The sequence below is a fragment of the Mustela lutreola genome, chromosome 1, assembly GCF_030435805.1.
Source record: "Mustela lutreola isolate mMusLut2 chromosome 1, mMusLut2.pri, whole genome shotgun sequence".
In the NCBI taxonomy this organism is placed as follows: Eukaryota; Metazoa; Chordata; class Mammalia; order Carnivora; family Mustelidae; genus Mustela; species Mustela lutreola.
Window position 1 is genome coordinate 250,008,988 of NC_081290.1, and position 21,559 is coordinate 250,030,546.

The 21,559-nt window shown below is 44.7% G+C and overlaps 1 protein-coding gene across 2 annotated transcripts in view; it reads left to right on the forward strand.

Annotated features, from left to right (window-relative positions):
• NELL1 (neural EGFL like 1) overlaps positions 1–21,559 on the forward strand; it is an 847,777-nt gene that overhangs the window by 200,446 nt on the left and 625,772 nt on the right. For both annotated transcript variants that reach the window (XM_059138327.1, XM_059138338.1), the window contains exons 10-11: positions 8,430–8,503; positions 13,130–13,229. In XM_059138327.1, coding sequence (XP_058994310.1) covers positions 8,430–8,503; positions 13,130–13,229 — 174 coding nt within the window. The remainder of the gene's footprint in view (positions 1–8,429; positions 8,504–13,129; positions 13,230–21,559) is intronic.

A 21,559-nucleotide genomic window follows, 5' to 3' on the forward strand; every position in this document is an offset into this window, starting at 1 on the left:
GCCAAGAGCAGCCTTTCTCCTAAGAGGACAGTAGAGGTGGGGATTGCTTGTCTGGTCACACCAGCCCGGAACTTTCTTGGACTTTTTCAAAAGGGCCTTGGAAAGATCCTTCCTCCTTGTGGTTGGCACAGTACACCTACTGGTCTGGAGGATGGGACTTGGAGTTGATCTAAAAAGAGAAACTTCCTTGTTTGTTTCAAGCACTTTGGAAAGCCCTATTGGGCAATCCAGGTAGCTCAGACGCTGAGATGTTGACTTGGTACTTTGATCCTACCAATGATGGAAAGGTTGTCGGTACAGGTTATTATTTTTTTTTTTTCCCAAACTCGATATTCTACCAGTGAACAGATGAAGAGGATGAAAAACTACTGGGAATTTGTTTAAAAAATAAGTTACTTCTAGTCCATTATTTTGAGTTCTCTGGATAGGTCTTTGAATAGTGTCTCTAGGAAGTTGTTTGAACATGGGAATAGATGAGTCTTTCAGCTGTTTTGTGTTTTACTCTTTTAATTTTCTAATTATAGATGCAGTGTGTGTCTTGTGTGACGTTTGAACTCACTGGAGTAAAGAGGATGGAAAAAGGATCTCCTAACACCACTACTCGGGAATAATCACTCTTGAAATTCCAGTGGATTTCATTTTTAAAAATTCTATTTTGTGTGAGGTTGAGATTTTATTGTGCAGATAATTTTTATCCTACTTCATTGATTTACTTACACACACACACACACATACACGGACTTTGTGCCCAACATGGGGATGGAACTCATGCCCCTAAAATCGAGTCACATGTTCTACCAACTGAGCCAGTCAGGCACCCCCACTGACTATTATGACTTGAGTGTATTTCTGTGCTTTAAAGAACCCTGTATAAACTTTTTAAAAGAATTCATTTAAAGTAAATTAATTAACAAATAGTATTAGTTTCAGAGGTGGAGTTCAGTGATTCATCAATCTTCTTTTTTTTCTCTTTTTTTAAAGATATTATTTATTTAGGGGTGCCTGGGTGGCTCAGTGGGTTAAAGCCTCTGCCTTTGGCTCAGGTCATGATCCCAGGGTCCTGGGATCGAGCCCCGAATCGGGCTCTCTGCCCAGCAGGGTGCCTGCTTCTCGTCCTCTCTCTCTGCCTGCCTCTCTGCCTACTTGTGATCTCTGTCAAATAAATAAATAAAATCTTAAAAAAAAGATTTTATTTATTTGACACAGAGAGAGAGAGATCAGAAGTAGGCAGAGAGACAGGCAGAGAGAGAGGGTGAAGAAGGCTCCCTGCTGAGCAGAGATCCCGATGCGGGGCTCGATCCCAGGACCCTGAGATCATGACCTGAGCCAAAGGCAGAGGCTTTAACCCACTGAGCCACCCAGGTGCTCCTGTTTCATTGTTCTTGATTGCATAATTTATTTAACCATTCTCCAATTTTCCCACTTTTCACGATTATTAATTACTCTTTAATAACATGCTTTGTATAGAAAACATACTTTGTAGTTTATATTTTCTTAAGATACTGTTCTCCAGAGTAGAATCAGTGGGCTGAAACACTGCCATTTTCAAGGCCCCTCATATATGTCACATTGTCCCCTCAGTAGAAGTGTGGGGATAGTCACTTTTCTTTGTTCCAATTCCTTTGAGAGTTTTAAGTTTTGAAAAATATTTTAGGAAGTTACATGATTTTACCAACATGCTGATATACAGCTAATTAAAATATCAGTGTGTGCTTTTTTTTTTGTTGTTTTGTTTTGTTTTTTTTTTTTTTGTCTTTTTTTTGTTTGTTTTTATTTTTTCTTTTTGTTTTGTTTTTGCTTTTGGAATTCATAGCAGTTTAGCTAGACAGTACTAATTTTCTCAGCAGTTCCAGTTGGTTTGTAGTTTAACAAGATGGTAATAAAAATAAATGAGTGAATTCTAGGTAAGAAGAAAAAATGTAAACCACAAAGAAATGATGCAAAGTTCTCTGGATATTTCAAAGGTTAAGAACCTCTGGTTTCGAGGGCTTTCATTTCTTCATAGTTGTTAACAGAAATACACATTAGGCAGTTAGTACTAGTGCCTGGAGTAGTGATAAATGAGCCCTCTGTGCTTCAGAGGGTTCACTTTCAAGGTAGGTGATTTACAGTGTCTGGAATTCGCACTGCGGTCACATTAGGCACATGGATAAGGCACTTTCAGACCACACACGGATGGCTTGTGGGACAGTGCTGGGGAGATTAGGGAGACAGGTGCAGTAGACCTGGGGTGCTCCCTGGAGGAAGTGGAGCCAAACTAAACGTTTTTAGCCTTCCAGAAGATGAGTGGGTTGCACAGTGGAGAAGAGTGGAGGAGAATGAGGATGAATAAAGCAGAGTTCCAACACTAGCAGGTAGAATTTCTAGGAGTTTCAAATACGTTCATATCAGAAGAAGATATGGAGATATTTACTTTCATTGTCAGTTTGGATAAAATTTCCTAAGCTTCTGTTTGGGTTTGGGTGGACCAGTGCTCTGGAAACTCTGAGAAAAGGTATCGATCGGCTCAGGCAAAAGGAGCTATACATAAAAGCAAATGGTTTTGCCGGCTGACTTCCTAAGTGTCGACGCACTTCTCATGGCCTCAGGACCTGCAGCACTTAAAGATGGGGGGGTTTGTTTGGGAATAGGAAAAAGAATTTGGTCTAAGTGTTCATGTCTTAGTTCATTGCTTGGAAAAAGAGCTTTGTCCTTGTGTTTTGATCAAAAGGCCCCGACACTCATGTAGTCTCCACGGACAGGGCAGCTTTCCTTACGGAGGTTTTTCAGATGGGATACTACGATGGTCTTCTCTCTCAGGAGAGCCTTCTGGATTCCTCACTTGTGGACATGATGGTCCAGGAATTTATTCCCAGGGCCCCACTCTGACCTACTAATCCAGCATCTCTGAACAGCGGTGTGCTGCAGGCGGTCTTCCGGTAGACTGACTTGAGAACTACCATAGAGCGTGGGGAGGGAGAGAGAGGATGATGGACAGGCAGTCTTCAGCTCTGCAACACAGCACTTGCACTTGCACTTGCAGGGTAGGGGTTACTCTGTTTGGTAGCAGGGTCTCGGTAGGCGAGAGGCAGGAATCTGCGAAGGTGGGTGTGGGATAGGGGACGACCGCTGTATTCCTTTGAATTCATGCCGTCCTTCGCACTCCGGTTCCTCTCCCAACATTGTCCTTCCCTCTGGGTACAACTGTGTGCACATGTGGAAAATTTGTTCTGTGTCAGGTGCTGTATTTAGCCCTTCCAATGACCTGAACACAGCCCCACTCTTAACCCCATTTTACGGGTGAGGGATTGAAGCACAGAGACGTAACTTACCCAAGGTCTCTCAGCCGTGGTGGAGCCAAAATAAAGCCCAGGTGGTCTCTGGCTCCAGAGCTGGTGCTCTTAACCCATCTCCTGTCCCCACTGCGGTCTAGGGAGATGGACGCACCCCCACATTGCAACAGAATATTGTGGAACGTGCTTGTGGAGCAAGAAGCAGAGGTAGCATAGAGAAGGGAGCGATTAACTCCCATCAGAAGCGGGTGCGTATGAGGAAGACGTCACAGGGTGAGTTACAGTTGAGTAGGCTGTTTATTAAATAAATAGAAGTTTGCCACATTGACAAGGTAGGCGGGAACACACCTAATAGATTCATACATGCAAAAGTCAAGGAAGCAGACATCGTATTGACTTTGCAGTCAAAAGCAAGATTCGAGGGAAGGGTTGGGGGCATCATCAGAGTGCTTTACCAAGGCTGCTGCATTGGGAGAGCTGGGAGCAGGGTGGCTGGGTATGGGCTTCAGGCATGTTCCAGGTAGAGGAGATGAGACCAACAGGCCTCCACTGCCTGGAGAGGTAAAAAGGAAGGGATGGATGAGAGTGATGGCCCAAAGGCCTGGCACATGGTAGGTCCTCCATAACTTTTTTTTTTTTTTTTTTTTTGGTAAGAGACAGATGAATCAGGGGTGGAGCATCTGTAAGGGAAAAGTTGCCAGGTTTTGAACCAGAGCCTGTAGGAGACTCCTAGTGTGATTAACAGAACTAAGATAGGTGGAGGAAGTAGTGCAGGGCGTGATGCGTTCTGTTGGGCATGTGTGAGCCAGAGATGCTGGAGAGACACTCAGCACGTTTTGGGCTCTTGCTCAGAGAGGCCGTATCTGGAGCCAGATCTGTGAATGAGCTCACTGAGGTGGGGAGGATTCCTGGGTGTGAGCCTTCCTGATCTGTCCGTCTCCTTTACAATGCGGTTCGGAGGTCTGGTTTTGATATTCTAACCCACTGATTGTCACAGGATAGCTGGAGTGTGTGTCGGGTACACATACTTAAATAAAGACAGAGCAGCCTAATGTCTGTATCTGACAGGGCTGCCAAGTGCTTCCTGCCAATTGTTTATTCAGTGTGTACCCAGATGGCGAAAGTGTCCAGTCATCATACTGGAGAAATCAGGTCCAAATTGGAAGGGCCCCATGTCTGTGGGTGGACAGAGATGCATCTGGATAACTATTTCTTGAAACCCTCAGGATATTGGTTTCTGCTATCACAGAGAAGTGCGTGTTAGTGCCATGTTTCAATTTTATGGTCGCACACTGTGAAATAGTCTAGCTGGCTTGTCCCCAGTGTGATATGAAGGGCTTCAGGTATGCATTTACATTTCTACTCCTACTGAAAGCTATTGGAATGGAGTCCCACATGCCCCAGCCAAAGGCACTGGAGCCTGACTCACCTTATGCTTGAATTTCCTCAGACATCAAAAATAAGCCTTTTGGCTGTAGATCAAGAGGTGGGATCATGAGGATTGATGTCAGGCGTGTGGAGGGCAGTGACAGAAAAGGAGGGGTACGGTCGGAGAAGTGGGTCAGGAAAAAGAGAAAGCAGCGGGTGTTCTTGTGACCTACCCTGGTGATCCTGAAAGCTGGCCCAAGATCAGTTCATTGCGAGTTGATATTGTGATCATGTCTACATCTCGCACCAGTGCAAATGGCCAAGGCATGCGGTGTGATCTCGACATCATTCGTAGCCCCCCGCGCCGTGCTACGTGAGGACGTAAAGTTCGGTGGACATGGATTTTTTTTAAAAGATTTATTTATTTATTTATTTGACAGAGAGAGATCACAAGTAGGCAGAGAGGCAGGCAGAGAGAGAGAGAGAGAGAGGAGGAAGCAGGCTCCCTGCTGAGCAGAGAGCCCGATGCGGGACTCAATCCCAGGACCCTGAGATCATGACCTGAGCCGAAGGCAGTGGCTTAACCCACTGAGCCACCCAGGCGCCCGGACATGGATTTTTAATCAAGACTGGTGAATTGGAGGGATGTTTCCCTCTGTCTGTGGCATGAATGTAGACAGTAAGGCTTACTATTTCCAGACAGACTCCTCCGGAACTCCTACCAGAGGAGAGGAATCAGGCAAATTTCTTAAAACAGGGGAGCAAATGGGTTCATACCATTCTGTGGGGGACAAGGGGCAAAATGAGGGAGAAAAGTCGATTTCTTTGCTTCCGAGCCTGGGCCGGGAAGCAGATGGCAGATTTGACAGCAGTGTGCTTAGCAGAGCTGTCACTCTGGAACAAGCCTTCTTGCCAAGTTGGCAGCAGCTGGGTTTGGGAGTGTGGAAGTTGATTGGACAGGAATTTCCAGGCTCCTGGAGGATGTGTGGTCTCCCCATGCGGGTATGCAGGGGAATCTGTGTCATCATTAGGACCAATGAGTCATGGTCAGCTGATGATCAAGAAAACTGATGCATATGAGATGGTCATGGGTAACTTTTTCAAGGAAGGAAGGAGGGGTTGATGTAGAAAATTCTCTACTTTCTGCTGCTGCTTTTGGTCTGAAACTCTTGATGCCTGCTTTTAATGTTTGAAACTGCATTAAATAGCAGAAGGGACTCTTATTTGGGAATCAGAACTTTTGACTGGTTTTCACTACCAACTACAAGCACATCAATGCTAAAATTACTGTTACTAAGCCCAGAGGGTTGCTGATCTTGTGGCTGGAGATGAAATGATGAAATAGACTTAGACCCTGCCCTCACGGAGGTTATAGCTAGCAGGAGAGGTGTATAATGAATTGGGCGACAGAGGGAGAATGTGAGGTGTCAGGGCTGGATCCAGAGATTGTGGAAGCACAAAGTGAGGGCAGTGCACCAGTGCTGGAAGTCAGGAAGAACTTGCTGGAGGTCAGGATTATGTTGAAACTGGGTATAGAGGATGGGGCATTGGCCAGGGGAGGGCTGACAAGGCTGCCTGTTCTTGGAGAAGAACATGTGCAGATCCCAGATGCAAAGAAGAAGGCATGGCTGGGGTATCCATGGATGTTGAATGTTTGCGGGGGGGGGGGGGGGTTGGGAGGGTGGGGAATTAATACAGAGGAATTGATGAGCTGTGAAGCTTGAGAGAGAAGGAAGAGCTACCTGAATGGCTTTGTGTGCTGCATTAAGGAATTGGGACTATATTTTCAGGGTTTCAGTGATCCATGAGGATTTTAAAGCATGGCCTCATGTTTGTAATTAGCAAAATATGTCTGACTGTTGTATGGGGAAGAACTGATTAAGATTGAGACCAGAACAAGGGAGAAAGGGCAGGAGATTCTGGGTTCTAAAGGGGAAGGAATGAAGATAGTTGCAGGTGGTAGAGAATAGACAAAAAGTAGGTTAACTTGAGAAACTTAAGGAGGGAGCAGTTGTGATTTGGGTACTGATTGGGCATTGAGTTGAGTAAGAAGGAGAAGTTTAAAGGACCCCAGGTGGTAGGGTGTGGGTGCTGGGGTAGATAACAGTGCCATTTAAGAAAGGAGACACTAGAATGGAACAGATTCCAGTTGGGCATGGATTTTTGCAGGTCATTTTCCACAGGAAGCAGACTCTGAAATATTTCCTTGTCCTTTATTAGGAAGGATCTGTCAGGATCAGTTCTAGGGTAGAGAGAGATCCTGAAGGAAGCAGAATCAGGCAAATAAGAGGTTACCAAAACACTTCAGTCATTCCTCCAGGGAGTTCTGGAGCCAGAATGACTTTTCAGAGGGATCCCTAGTTGGAGCAAGGGGCCAGGACTTTGCCCTCCTTTACCAACCACTCACTGTATGTGGGCTAGCCTAGGGAGAGCATTTGACCTTGGATGAGGGGACTTGTCAAGTCCTAGAAGGGCAAGTCCTAGATCACTGTTCAGCTGAGCTGGTCTTCATCAGTTTCCCCAGTAGCTGCAGGAATGAGTCCTTTGGCCATCCAGGAGGATGCTGGGTGGCACACCACCGCATCCATTATGGGATCATGTTGTTAAGTATACAAAATCTCTGGGCTTTCTTCTTCCTGTGGTTAACAAGAGGATGTTGGAGAAGTTGATTGCTGAGGTCTGTAGATACTTCAGTGTTCCATGACAGCTGGAAGCTTAGAGAACTAGGAAACTACCAAATTAACTTGTTTTTAACAAATGCAGAAATAGAAACTCTAAGAGCTAAGGTTGTTTTTATAAGGCACAGAGTGAGTGGTAGAGATGCTGTAGCATGCACGTCTGCTGCTTCGCCTGAAGGCTAGGGTAGAAGGTGCTTCTTCTGTGCTGAAGGAGTAATCAGGCCCTTAGTTCCCCATTCCTGTTGATGTGGCTGGAGACCCAGTAGGGTCAGATCAAATTAACATATTCTGCACTTGTCTAAAAGTGAGTCAGCAAGTTGAATTGAGGACTGAGTCCCAGGAGAAACTGAATTGAATGGGTGGGGGGAGGGGGGAGTTCCATTTATGTTTTTTACCTTTTCTGCAAGGCCTGCCTCTACTTCATGCCTTCCCTAGTAGCCTGCTAAGCTCACCTTTCTAAAGACAGTCTCTCTAGGGCATTGATAAGTAGGCTGGTTTGGCTTATATTTCTCAATGTTTTTTTAACTTAGTAGGAACACAGAGTATAAGGGCATGCATTTCCCACGATCACAAGAGGAAAGAAAACCGGTGTCCTTCTGCATCAGGGCTGAGGTTCTGACGGTCGAACATAGAAGTCCCCTTTTACTTACTCATTCATTTTATGGCTTAGAGTGTAAGAATCAAAGGTACCACTATTGTGCTCCACAGAGATGACCACTGCTGCTTCCTTGTTTTCACTTCTGACCACATCAGTTCATTTTCTGGTTCCTTTAGCAGTGACATTGAAATAGCTGTATATCCTTAGAGTGACGGACTGGTGGCAGATAGAGTGAAGATGACCATTTGACGCAGACCTGACAGTTGTCCTTACAACAGTCCTCTCCTCATGTCTTACTCCAGCCAAAGATTTTTTTTTTTAAGTAGGTCCCACACCCAGTGTGGGGCTCAGACTGATGACCCTGAGATCAAGAGTTGCATGGTCCACCAACTGAGCCAGCCAGGCACCCCGCAAAGAGATTCTTCCTCTTTAGAATTCACTGAACCTGGATGACACCTCTGGGGTCAGTTAGTTGCATAGCATGACTGACCTGTTTTTCCTTTTTTGTTACAGCAAAATGTATCTATGGAGGAAAAGTCCTTGCAGAAGGCCAGCGGATTTTAACAAAGAGCTGCCGGGAATGCAGAGTAAGTTTCCGTCTTACGATCCCCATCCCTTGTTGGGGGTGGTAGTTACCAGAGAGATAGATGGGCTTTGATAGGGATCTGGAGTTGGCCTGAGTGGGTCCCTGAGGAGAAGGACTCAGTGGGAGCGGGGGAGGGGGCTGCTGTCCAGGATGGGAAGGTCTCACCCACCGTCCTCACTGTGCTAGCTTCTGGTCAGCTGTGGATCCGGTACCTTGGGGGTAGCTTCTGAAGGATGTGAGAAGGTGAAGGGATCCAGCAGTTACAAGGAGTCAGGGAGCTTGGCAAGTGGCCCTGGGAAAGGGTTTTGTATTGATTTTGGGGAAATCACTTTGTGATGCCAGCCCTGGAAGGTGTATCTCTACTCCCAAGTGTCTTAAAGATTATGAGGAAAAGCCTTTCCCCTGCCTGTGCCGCCCCCCTCCTCCCCCCCCACCCCCGATCTATTTCTTGGAGTAAGATGTATAGAAGCAGAGATCTTCAGTCTTCATTCAGCTAACATACCTTGATCAACTGCTCCATACTAGCCCGGTACTGTTCTAGGTGTGTAACAGTGAACACAAACAAGTCCCTGCTTTTATAGAACTTGTAGTCTAGTGTGGGAGACAGATAATAAAAGAAACAATATGTAATATAATGGAAAATCCTATAAAAATACAGAGACTAAAGAGAGAGAGAGCTTTTGGGTGGGTGTGGGTGGTCTGGGAAGGCCTTTCTGCGGAGGTACTGTTTGAACAAAGTGCGGGAGCTAGCCGTGGAGTTACTGGGGTGAGGGGCCATCCTTGGAGCGGAAGAGTGAGAGACAGAGGGAAGGAAGGGAAGGAGGGAGCATGCGTGTGAGGTGGCGCATTACAGGGAAGCCACCGTCCTACAGGGAAGCGCAGCTAGTTTTGTGGGGCCATTTCCAGAGAGACTGACAGGAACGACTTGGGCCTCAGAATAGCCCATCTTTGGATGTGGTTGTAACTACACCATTTCATTGGCTTTTCATCACATCCTTGAGGAAAAGAAAGGAATCTCTATCAAGGATGGAGGAGAATGAGGCATTTAGAGACCTGAAAATGAGCTGGAGGAACTTGAATCTGATTCTTTATTGGGGCGGTGGTGGTGGGGGAGGTGGGGGGAGGTGGGTGGAGGAAAGGCTCTTAAGCTGTTTCCTGTCTCTCACTGGCTAGAATTTACCCCCGGGGTGGGGGGGGGTGGTTAACTCCCTCTGACTTTCCTATTGTATTTCCCATCCCCCCTTTCTTGGCTACCACTGGGAAAGGCAGAGATTTTCTTGCTCCAGACGGTCTGGTGGGGATGGAGGTATGGTGGTCTTTCTGCATCGGTGGATGCTGTGTGTAGGAGCTCCTCAGTCCATGGCAGAGGCAGGGAGGTGTGGCAGCGAGAGCTCTGTGATCTCTGTCAACAAGGCAGGCCACTGGACTTGGGCATGGGGAGAGCTGGTGGTTGTGGTGGAGGGGGTGGGGCGGTTCTCCAACCTGGGGCCAGCACAGGACCACCTATTGGGTGGGTCGGATGAGATAAAGCATGTGAAGAACAAGAAACCAACTCTTGTTTCAAATATTTTTACCAAGTGTTTTTAGAAGTTAAGATACAGGTTTTTGTTGTTGTTGTTGTTGGTGTTGTTGTTTTTATTTTTAACCAAGATGAATAAACTCTTTTCATAGTCTTGATCAGTTTTGTTCAATTATTGCTGCCCTGCAACAATTTGTTAGTGACAATTTTTTGACTTAATGATGTGAGTTTTTGTGTTTCTGGGAATTCAGGTTGAAACACAGTGATTAGTAAAGAACTTGAAAGTGTTTATATTTAACCAATGACAGAGACTGTCACCCTAAATGAGAAAGAAAGGAAGAATTGTATTTTCCCCAACACAGAGTTCTAGGGGTCATAAAATAATGTACTCTAATCAGGAGGATTTAAAAATGTTAATTACCAGGTACTTCTTATCAGAAATAGTTTTGAAAATAAAGTTAAACAAGGTTTTGTGCCTAATTATGGGGCTGGACTAAATGGATGTAGAGGCACTTATGCTACTGTAATCACAGTTCATATTATTTTCAAAATCATGCAAAGGGGTTTGTCTCTATTGAACCATTTGAAATTATGATCTTGCTCATTAAATATGTTAAAGGTTGATTAGAATTGTCTGATTTAATCAGCAGTCAAGGCAAGCCCTTTTCATTACAAAAAAAACCAACAACTTCTCTGAGTGATTATTTTTTTTTTTAAAGTCTCCATACCATTTTAAATATATCTTTTCACAAAAGCAAATACATACTCCAGATGCCAGAATCATGAGTATAGAGGAACAAGTACAAGGAAGAGACAGGGAATTGCTCCAGAATCTCCCCATCTAGAGATAAGCGCGAGCAGTTTAATTTTTGACAGCCAGGATGAAATGTAGCTTACCGTCTTGGTTTGGGTTCCCCGAAAAGCAGACCCTACAGTAAGGATTTCAGTACAAATGATCCATTAAAGTAGTGCCCTTAGGAGCCACCAGGAGGGGTGTTGGAGGAGAAAGAATGGGGAAAGGCAAGGAGCCAAGCAAGGATGGGATTTCGGGTGAAAGGCCTCACATAGCCTGGTTCCAGTAGGGGTATTGGGAGTGTAAATTACACCCCAGCTATGGGCTCCCCTCGAGGTAAAGAGCCTTCCATGCCCATCAGTCCCTGGCTTTGGTCATGAAGTTGGGGATGTAGAACTTGGGAGTAACTGTCTCTGCTCTCTGCCTGGCAGAGGGGCTCCCGTGTCCGAGGAGTGCCTTCTGAGGGTGGCCAGGATGAGCCATTAGCAACAAAACATTCTGAAGCTGGGGAATGGGCACACGGCACTCCTAAAAGGGATACATCAGTGTCCATCACTCTTACTTATGCAAGGAGGCAGGAGATAATGCATTAATTTGACAGATAGACGTAGAGGCATTAATGGTGAGTAAGCATTCTGTTTTCCTCTGCATTAAAGCTTATGCCACAGATGAGAAGATTATTAATGTCCATCGGTTAGTAATGATTGGTTTGAGTCCCTGTTGCAGAACCTGAGGTACAGCTGATAGGCATAGTGGCTGAGGACCGGTGCCAACTCTTGAGGCTGGATGGCACCCACATGTGGCCTGGATTGAGGGGTGAGAAGGAAACGTTAGCTGTGAAGGAGACTCGGCATACCTAGCGGGCTACATTCTCAGATCTTAGGACCAGTTTTAAGATAAAAGCAAGAGATCTGGATAACTTGGATCTGATCAGGAAACCAAGAACAAGGAGGATGAGACACTACAAGGAATGTCAGGGGCAGGACTGTCAGAGGCAGGACTGTCAGGCTGAAAATGACAAGAAAGGGGAGGAAGCCATGGTGCCAATTATCCAAATGATGAGTTGTTAGAAATCAAATGGGTATGCTCATCATTGTTGATGTTCCTAATTAGGAATGGATGTGCCTGGTGAAGTGGGAGTTCCTGTCCCATGGTCCACAGGAAACCTAGCATCTCAGAAATGGGAAACTCTCTCTCCCCCGTCCTTCCCGGCTGTCCAGCTCCCTCCTTGTCCCCCATCTATGTTAAAAAGTATCTTTTCACCTTAAATGAGACTCCTTTTCAAGGGTGAGTCTTAGTTGACTTAAACAGCTTCTTAGGAATAGGAGAGAAAAACCTCAATATTTTAGATAAAATACTCTCAAACCCTTTTTTTAATAATGGTCTAATTTTTAGAATTCAGAATAAAACTAAACACAGATGCTAGTGATGTTACCAAAAAAAAAAGACCTCTGGTGAATGAGGTCATAAAGATTCACCAGGTGAATATTTAAAATTTTATTGTAAGCGATTTTATTGCCATACAGGGAAAAATCTAGTGCTTCTCTAACCCTCACTGTGGTCATTCATACTTGGATAATTTGGCTCTTGCCTGTTTTGTCTGCCAGGAAAGTCTCTTCTTCCTTATACTGTTATTCAAATGTGGCGGCATCTTTATCATTTCTCCCTACCTGGGTAGCATGATTCTTTGACGACACATTATCATACCTTAATTATAGAACATTTTTTTAGCCCTTACCGTATTGTTTTAGGGTTTTTTGTTGAGATTGTCCTTTCTTCCTGCACTCCAGCTAGGGACTCACCAAGCACAAGGAAGACTTGTCGCGTAGCTTTGGGTTCTCGGTGCGTGTGATCCTTGAGTGCTAAAGCTGGCTCCTAGAAGCTCACGAGCAGAGTGCTCATTTTATATAACTTCCCTGCTCTTTTTAGGGATACCATGTTGGCGATTCTAAATTGGTCGTCATCAGAATGTTCGTACCACAGAAATCCACAAACCCTACAAATTAGGGCTCCCCGTCCAACAGCCCATTGTTATCTTAGCAGCATACCACTATTAATGATTTTCTGCTGCACAGAACTTACTTGAAGATTACTGGTTGACGTTGAGGCTGTTTAGACCTAGAAAAAGATGCTTTCTCTGCCAGGAGTCTCATCAGTTTCATCTGCGACTTTGTCATTATTGTGGAATTCCTGGGAGGACTGTTAATTACTGAAGCTTGTTATCACTGCGGGCTGTTGACAACGCGCCTTATAGATTTGTATCCTCAACTAAAAAATACGAACATTGTTTTGTTTCCCGATGATTTGGCTTCCAGGATGGAGTTTTAGTAAAAATCACAGAAGCGTGCCCTCCTTTGAACTGCTCCGAAAAGGACCACATTCTCCCAGAGAATCAGTGCTGCCGTGTCTGTAGAGGTAAGGGGGGCCTTGGTGGTGGGGTTGTGGGTGGGATGGGGGCGGGGAGGCGCATGAGGGTTTAATGCATAGTGTGAAGGTTGTAACAGGGGTTCCGCTCTGCTCTGCTACCTCGAAGCTTGTGTATCCTAGTTACCTTTCTCAGCCGCAGTTGCCTCAGTTATAAACTGAGGGTAATGATAGTCTTACTACTCAGGCCTGCCGGGAGGGTTAAACGGGAAAATGCCTAAGTACCTAGTATCATGCCTAGCATGTGCTAACTGTTCCGTAAGTGACAGTTCCTGTAAGAAGAATGATCGTGTCTGTAACAATGGTTATTATAACCCTCGTCATTATTAGATTTTTCTCTTGAGTGGCATTGCTAGGCATACTGTTTAGCCCCTTCTGTGAACCAATTTCTGTATCGGACAGAGACCTATAGTGAATCTTTTCTCAGAGAATTACATGCAACTTTTTTACTTCATGCAAGGAAAAAGAAGAAAAAAAAAAGGCTTTAGCTAAGTAACACCTAACTGCTAATTCATTCTCTGGCAGAAATTGTTTTGCTTCCTTTTCCCAGACTTTTCTTTTTTCCCACATTTTGTCATCTTCAAACCCCAGATCACATGACCTTTCCTCTCTGAAAGGACTCATCGTGGTAGAATTGCGTGGATGGGGAGAACCTAAAATTGGTTCAAAATCTTATGGAACAAATCCAGTCAAACTCCCCTCTATTACGTAGAAGTTGTACCCGCTGCACATCGTTTTCTACATTCTCAAATACTTATGGAGTTGGATCCTTCCAGGCTCTCCCTTAAATCTTCTAGACCATAGTGGTTGAGCTTAGGTCACTCCATATTTCACTTTGTTCTATCTTTTCTCTAGCACAAGGGTTGGCAGATACTGTCTGTCAAGGACCACAAAGTAATTATTTTAGGCTTTGTGCTCCAGAAGGTTTCTGTTGCAACAACTCAACTCAGCTGTTTGGCCAAAGTAACCGAGACAATAGGTGAATGAATGTGATTGTTAGAATATAGTTTCATTTACAAGAGGAGGTAGCGGCCCATAATTTGTTGACCTCCTCTTCTAGCATCCTCAGATGTGCAGGAATGTTCCATGTTTTATCATGGAGTGTTCAGCTTCTGTGGTGGTTTCTCTGCTTGGTCATGTGAAAGCTACATTTTGGTAAAAATTCCTAGGACAGGGGTGCCTGGGTAGCTCAGTCATTAAGTGTCTGCCTTCGGCTCAGGTCATGTTCTCAGGGTCCTGGGATTGAGCCCCGCATTGGACTCCCTGCTCAGGGGGAAGCCTGCTTCTCCCTTCCCCTTCTCCCTTCTCCCTCCCCCTGCTTGTAGTCTCTCTCTTGATGGCTCTCTCTCTGTCAAAAAAATAAATAAAATCTTAAAAAAAATTCCCAGGGCATCTTAGTATGTTGATAGCCAAGAATGGCTAACCATGCCATCAGAATATCTTCCCCAATCCATCTGCCTTTTGGCTACAAGCATCTTAACCCCTGAGATGTTGTAGAAATATGTAAAGATTGACTGGGACTTCCAGAGGGATGCATTTATTAGTAACCGTGATAGGGCTGTCTAAGGTAGGTCTAATAATTTAATGCAAAATCCATCACTTGCTATTTGTGAAGGTGCCAAGCGAGACTCCGTTTATGTAAATCCTTCCTGATTTATGGTTTCATTAGAGCAGAATCATTGATTATCCCACCGAAACTCAAGAGTAATTTTGCTGCTCTGACCCAGTTTACAATAGACTTGGTGTCACTGCTTCTGCTAATTCTTCTCCAGAATGTGTGCACTTCTTTATCACTGAAGACACTGAGAGATGGGATCTTTCACTGAAAAACAGATTGATTCAGGGTTCCACTGCTGCAACCTGGTGGCTTTTAGGAAACCTCGACACAGCTTTGAGGGAAAAGTGGGAGGCAGGAGTAAAATTTCCTAGATTATATTATAGCTAGGACCAGTTTGTGAAACTGAGGATTTTCTTCTTTCTCCTGATTCCTTCTTGGGCAGGAAACTACCAGCTGTGTTGGGAGGGGGCTGCTGACAGTTCTTTTGGAAGTGTCTTTGTCCAAGAGGGTTGGTTATTCTCTTTGACACTTCTACATTTCAACAGGAACAAGACAGTGTCTTCAGAAAAGATACGATAAGGAGGGCCTTTTGCTGGGGAATGGGTTAAATTAAGCCATTCAGGTATATGGGTTCTCTGATTCACTCCCAACTCAGAGTTCAGACCCTGGAATGGAGGAAGCATTATTGTAGACAGAGGTCTTTTCAGCCCCATTCACTGTTGTTACCATCCCTTCTGTCAACCCAGAGCAGAGCTCAGAACATCCAGCCCACTTGTCCACATGCTGGCACTTGCTCTGGCTAGCAGACAATCAGAAAAGGAAAGGAGAATTTTTTTTTTTTTTTTTTTTCCAGTGCAGTGGGTTAGTCTCTTCATTCTGAAAATGCAGAACTTAAATGAAGATTGACAAAAAGGCAACTCAGGTGAGCTCCAAGGTGTGTTGTCTCAAACTATGCTGTCCATGAACTTAATTCCAGATCCCCCCCCTCTTTTTAAAGATTTTATTCATTTATTTGACAGACAGAGATCATAAGTAGGCAGAGAGGCAGGCAGAGGGACAGGAGGAAGCAGACTCCCTGCTGAGCAGAGAGCCCGACTCAGGGTTTGATCCCAGGACCCTGAGATCATGACCTGAGCTGAAGGTAGAGGCTTAATCCACTGAGCCACCCAGGTGTCCCAGTTCCAGATCTCTTTTTTTGTTTGTTTTTAAATTTTTATTTCTTTTCAGTGTAACAGTATTCATTGTTTTTGCACCACACCCACTGCTCCATGCAATGCATGCCCTCCATAATACCTACCACGTGGTTCCCCCAACCTCCCACCCCCCACCCCTTCAAAACCCTCAGATTGTTTTTCAGAGTCCATAGTCTCTCATGGTTCATCTCCCCTTCTAATTTTCCTCAACTCCCTTCTCCTCTCCATCTCCCCATGTCCTCCATGTTATTTGTTATGCTCCACAAATAAGTGAAACCATATGATAATTGACTCTGTCTGCTTGACTTATTTCACTCAGCATCATCTCTTCCAGTCCCGTCCATGTTGCTACAAAAGTTGGGTATTCATCCTTTCTGATGGAGGCATAATACTCCATAGTGTATATGGACCACATCTTCCTTATCCATTTGTCCGTTGAAGGGCATCTTGGTTCTTTCCACAGTTTGGCGACCTCTTAATTCCAGTATTTCCCAAGAAGATCTTCAGAAGTAACATCATAATCTTTCATAATATCATGAGAAATATTGCTCCCCTTGGACTTCTTCTACCTTTTCCTCTGTGTTGATGTTTTCTGCATCTTGCCAGAAGAGGAAGGGTTGGTTCATTTCTGTTCTGACAAGACCTGGAACGCCCACTGGGCCTTTTCAAAAGCCTGTTATTCAGTCCTCCCTTCCCCCCACCAGCTTTCTCTCTGTAAAACAGAAAGTAATGAAAAGGTGACAAACACTCAATTTCTATGTAAAGTAATTTTTAGCCTGCATATGGAGAGGCTGTACCATTTGCTTTGTGGATTGAGATTGCCTACTGACTGGCAGGCAGTAAGTGAGCAGAGAGGCTGGCCTCTGATGACTCGATGCATGTTTCGGGGACGAGCACCGAGCACCACGGTGTGACTTCAGCTGTGTGGCTTCTGACACCCAGCTGTTATTGATTACAGAAACCCAAGCAGCTATAGTCTTGCTCAATACCTGCATGGAGGGCCTTTAATTAGCATATTTATCTTCTCTGTCTGTCTTACTGTGAATGTCAGGTCATTAGTCTGAGGGAAATCACCCTATGAGAGCGTATCATTCCTTAGAAGTCTGGATCACAGCCTTCTTCAGGCCTGCTTAGGGAACGGATGTTTTCTGGGGTTTATTTTCATTAGGACTCCTTTGAGCCACCTGACCCAAGAAGGTCTAGACTGGGAATGTAAGACAATGAAGAAAGTGCTTCTTGCTTTTTGCCCTGGTTGGCTGGCCATAAAATATTCAGAAAGTGCTCATTTTTTTTTTTTTTAATGTTTCAATGATTGTATCTTATGAATTCGTTAAGTACAGGAAATGAGGTAGATGGAGAAACATTCTGACCACATGGAATAATTCTGTCACTGTCCTGTCTGTGACTTGGAAGGAAATGATTTTTAGTACCAGCTATGTTGTTGGCTCAGTGTATTTCTTTTTTTTTTTTTTTTTTTAAAGATTTTATTTATTTATTTGACAGAGAGAGATCACAAGTAGGCAGAGAGGCAGGCAGAGAGAGAGAGGAGGAAACAGGCTCCCCGCTGAGCAGAGAGCCTGATGCGGGACTCGATCCCAGGACCCTGAGATCATGACCTGAGCTGAAGGCAGCGGCTTAACCCACTGAGCCACCAGGCGCCCCTGGCTCAGTATATTTCTTAAACAAATTATGTTCAACCCATTTTGCTGAGTTATAGCTCATTGCCTTGATTCTGAAACTAATTTTTGTTGAGTCATGCCCATTTTCTTAGGTAGTTATACAGTTTACCATTGCCTCTCTCTCCCCCATGACTAATCAAGGAGAGATTAAGATTTCTCCTGAGTTTTTCTCTTTGAAGGAATTAAAACTAAGACCACAGAGTTAAGAATAACAGACTCTGCCAGACTTGTGGCGTTCACTGTCTCAATAGAACTGATGTCCAAATGCTTCTTTGACTCTTGGGTCATACCAAATGCTGTAACTAAGTCCTCTGCCCTTTAAAGAGAAATGAAGGTAATCAGGTGAACTGGTGGTTAAATCCACAGGGCAGTTGGTGCAGCCAGGGTGTCCCTAAGGAAGGGACTAACGGACAGTTAGGGAGGACAGAAGCCCAAAGAATAGTAATAGACGTTGGTGGGAGGATGCCATTCTGCAGTTGCTGGAGCCCAGGGTACCCATCACCACCAGTAACATCCAGAATAGCCCTAATCCCCACTGAGGTTTCTCTCTGCTACCTCAGGATAGTTTGTGCCAACAGCGTGCAATTCGCTTACCTTCATCATTATGTTAAGGCAATGGCTGTAGTGGGAGCCTGACCACTTAAAGTGTGAGGCAAAAAGGGGGAGTGGGCACTGGAGTGATATCTATGCTCCTGCTTGGAAGAAGTAATGAAAGTGTGAATGCAGCCCCAGAAGAACAAGACTGCTCATGAATCGTCAGTAGGCTCCATTAAAGGGGGGCAAAAAGCCAACCGTCCTGACCACGCGTCCTCCACGCTGCTCCAGGAAAACACACTGATCCTTTGGCCCATTCCAGAATTCTTGACACACTCCTCATAATTGATTCTAATTGTAGCTTCAATGTCGCTAGTGACTTTGGAGGGTTTTCCACTGCGTGTTTAAGACTTTGGGTGTTGGGAAAAAAGTTCTTGCCAACATCTGTTCCCAGTGTGTTTATCTGTAATTTTAATTCATGCTCACTTGCCTTGTCATCTGGCCTGGACTGAAATGAGTTGAGATTATTTGTTCTATTTAAGATTTTATGCCCTTCAATTAAGTCCTCTGAAGACTTTTGGCATCGTATGATTTCCCCCCGCTAGTCTTCCTCATCATTCTAGTCTCCAGCAGAATTTTTAATTGACATGGTTTTAGAGAGAGGGTTTTCAGGGTATTTGAGACTAAAAGAGGCCTGGGAAAGAGGCACTTAATGAGTATATTATCTAGTGCCCATGTAGAGGAACTGGCAGTTCGCAGCTGGGGCAGGTCCTGTGCCTACTGAGAGCTGGAATCTGATCACCCTCCCAGCAGCCATGGGCTGAGGTGGGCTGGAAAGACAGGGCTCTCTGCTCAACTGTTGAGGCTGGGAGTGGAGGGTATTTGGAGATGAGTACAATCTCCGGACATCGGAGACTTTCACAGCCGTGAAAGTGCTGTAATGTATCAGGGCCCACGGAGCCTCTAGAAGGAGACACACTGTCTCAGAGGAAGATCTGAAACTAAGGGCAGGCTGCTTTGGATAGGGAGACCGTTAAGTGTAGACTACTGTAAAAGAGATGGTTTGCTATCTAAGAGAGAATCTGGGAGAGTCCAGAGCTCAGTCTCTACTGGGCTCATCCTATAGGCCTAACCCCATCAACAAGGAGGCAATAGAATGTTCTTACCGCCAAGGGCCCAGGCTTCTGTGGTATGTGTGTTGGTTGTGGAGTACGTATGGGTGTTGAGTTTTCATAAAGGATCTTTGGGCCATATCCCGCCCAGGCACTCCGTGGGTGGAGTTATCTCTTTACCAGTGAGGCACACGGAATATACTGTACTTCACATACCTTAGTTCTTATGTGACTTCCAAGGTTGGGCAAGCAGAAGTGATGCGAAAGCTTTTCCGGGATTTAAGTTAAGAGTGCATTTTTCCATTGTCCAGATACATCATTTCCGAGACAACTTGCTTGACCTAAAGGAGGACACGTTAGGGGTAGGAGATTGGGGGAAAGAAAGGATGCTCTTGGTGGAATCAAACTTGAGCCGCGGAGACAAATCAAATCTTGCCCAAGGCTAGTGGCCTACTGATTCCTTGTGGAAGTCAGAGTATTGAATCATAAAGATGCTTGTCCATTATTGACTGTGGAAGCCAGAGATGCGGCTGAACGGATGAATGGTTTTGCTATCATTATAAAAAGTGTAGGGTGGGATCTAGAGAGTGGCAGTGTGTGTGTGTGTGTGTGTGTGTGTGTGTGTGTCTGTCTGTGGCGGCTCATTATACTATGCAGGGCTCTGATATGCAGATGAGGCTGGTGGCTTTAAAGACAGCAAGCTGTTCATGTTATGGTCTTCCAGGGACAACAGAACTCTAGATACAGGACCATTAGGGGAGTTCACGTTTTAGACTGTACACAACTAAGAAGTGTGACCTCAGCATTTCTGTTGCTTCACTAATTTCCTTGAACATGATATGGGCATATGCTGCTTCATGTGTTTGGGAACTCCTCCTACCCTTTGTCCAGTCAGCTTCACTCAGCCTTCACATGGCTTTAGATCTTGTATTAGGACCCTTTTCTAGGATACATTCTTGAAGCACCTTGTCCTCTCCATCAGAGCATCTCCGTACAACCCAGTACTGCACGTAGGTCATTCCTGCATGTGTGTTGGATGACTGAGAGCACGGTTATGCCTTTTACGGCATTTTTGTTGTTGTTCTCTGCTTTTAGCCTCACACAGTGCCTGGATAACCAGTAGGTACTTGTCATATGGATAAATGGTGCCCATGCTAGGAACTAAAATTAAGGAGGCATTCACATAAGACCTGGAATCTCATTTCTGTATAGAATGTGTCTTCCTCTGAGTATCTGCTCATGGTCGCCATTTGAGGCCAAGCTCCAAGTGGGTCTCACCCACCTTAGTATCTTATTCAGGGATGATACACTGTCATGGGATTAAGTTAAATTTCTTCTGACTTGGTGTATCCAGGTGGCAAGCTACCATGGAATGTGTCCTGGAGAAAGAAACAAGGTTTGTTCTTTTGGAAAGATCAGGACACATCATGGACTAGAGAATGCTGATGCCTAGAGGAGTCCTGGTCTCTTTAGGCCAGGGTTAGCATTCCTGGAATGGGAATGTCCCTTGATGATTAAAATGCAGACTGGGCAGTCATGTGGGCTGGGGTGGAGAGACGGGGTATTAGAATCATATTTGGGTTTTTAGCCCTATTCCACCCGTCACCAACCAGCTGTGTAACTAGAGGAGATAGTTAACATCTTTGAGCCTTGGTGTATTTATCTTTAAAATACTCAATCCTTGCTTTGGAGGACTGAGAAGATTTAGTCATTAACTAAACAAATATTTCTCGACTGCCTGTAAGGTATTTCATATTGCCTTAGGCATGAGGTGACCAAACTTCACAGTCCTTTGTCTTGAAGAAGTGAGCTTCTAATGAGATAAACATTATGTAAACACAGAAATAAATACATAATAATTGTGTTCACTGCTATGTGCAAGAATAATCGGGTGGTATGGAAGAAAATAACGGGGCTTTCTTCAGACTAGGGAGACAAGGAAGCCTTCTCTGAAGAGCTTATGTTTAAGCTGGGACTTGAAGACTGAGTAGAAATTACTCTGGCAGTGATGTGTAATCATGTTGTGAGTTGGTGGAGCAAGCTTGTAAAGACTGATTCTGGAAAGAGGTGGGAAGACTAGAAGAACTAAAAAGGCTGGAGAGGAATGATGGAGGGAGAGAGGGAGTCTTGTTTGTTGACTCAAGTCCACGTTAAAGATTTTTGTATTTCTCTTCAGTAAAATGGAAGCTGTTGAAAGATTTTTTAAAGGGGAAGAGTGAAGTGATCCAATCTGTTTTAAAAGAAT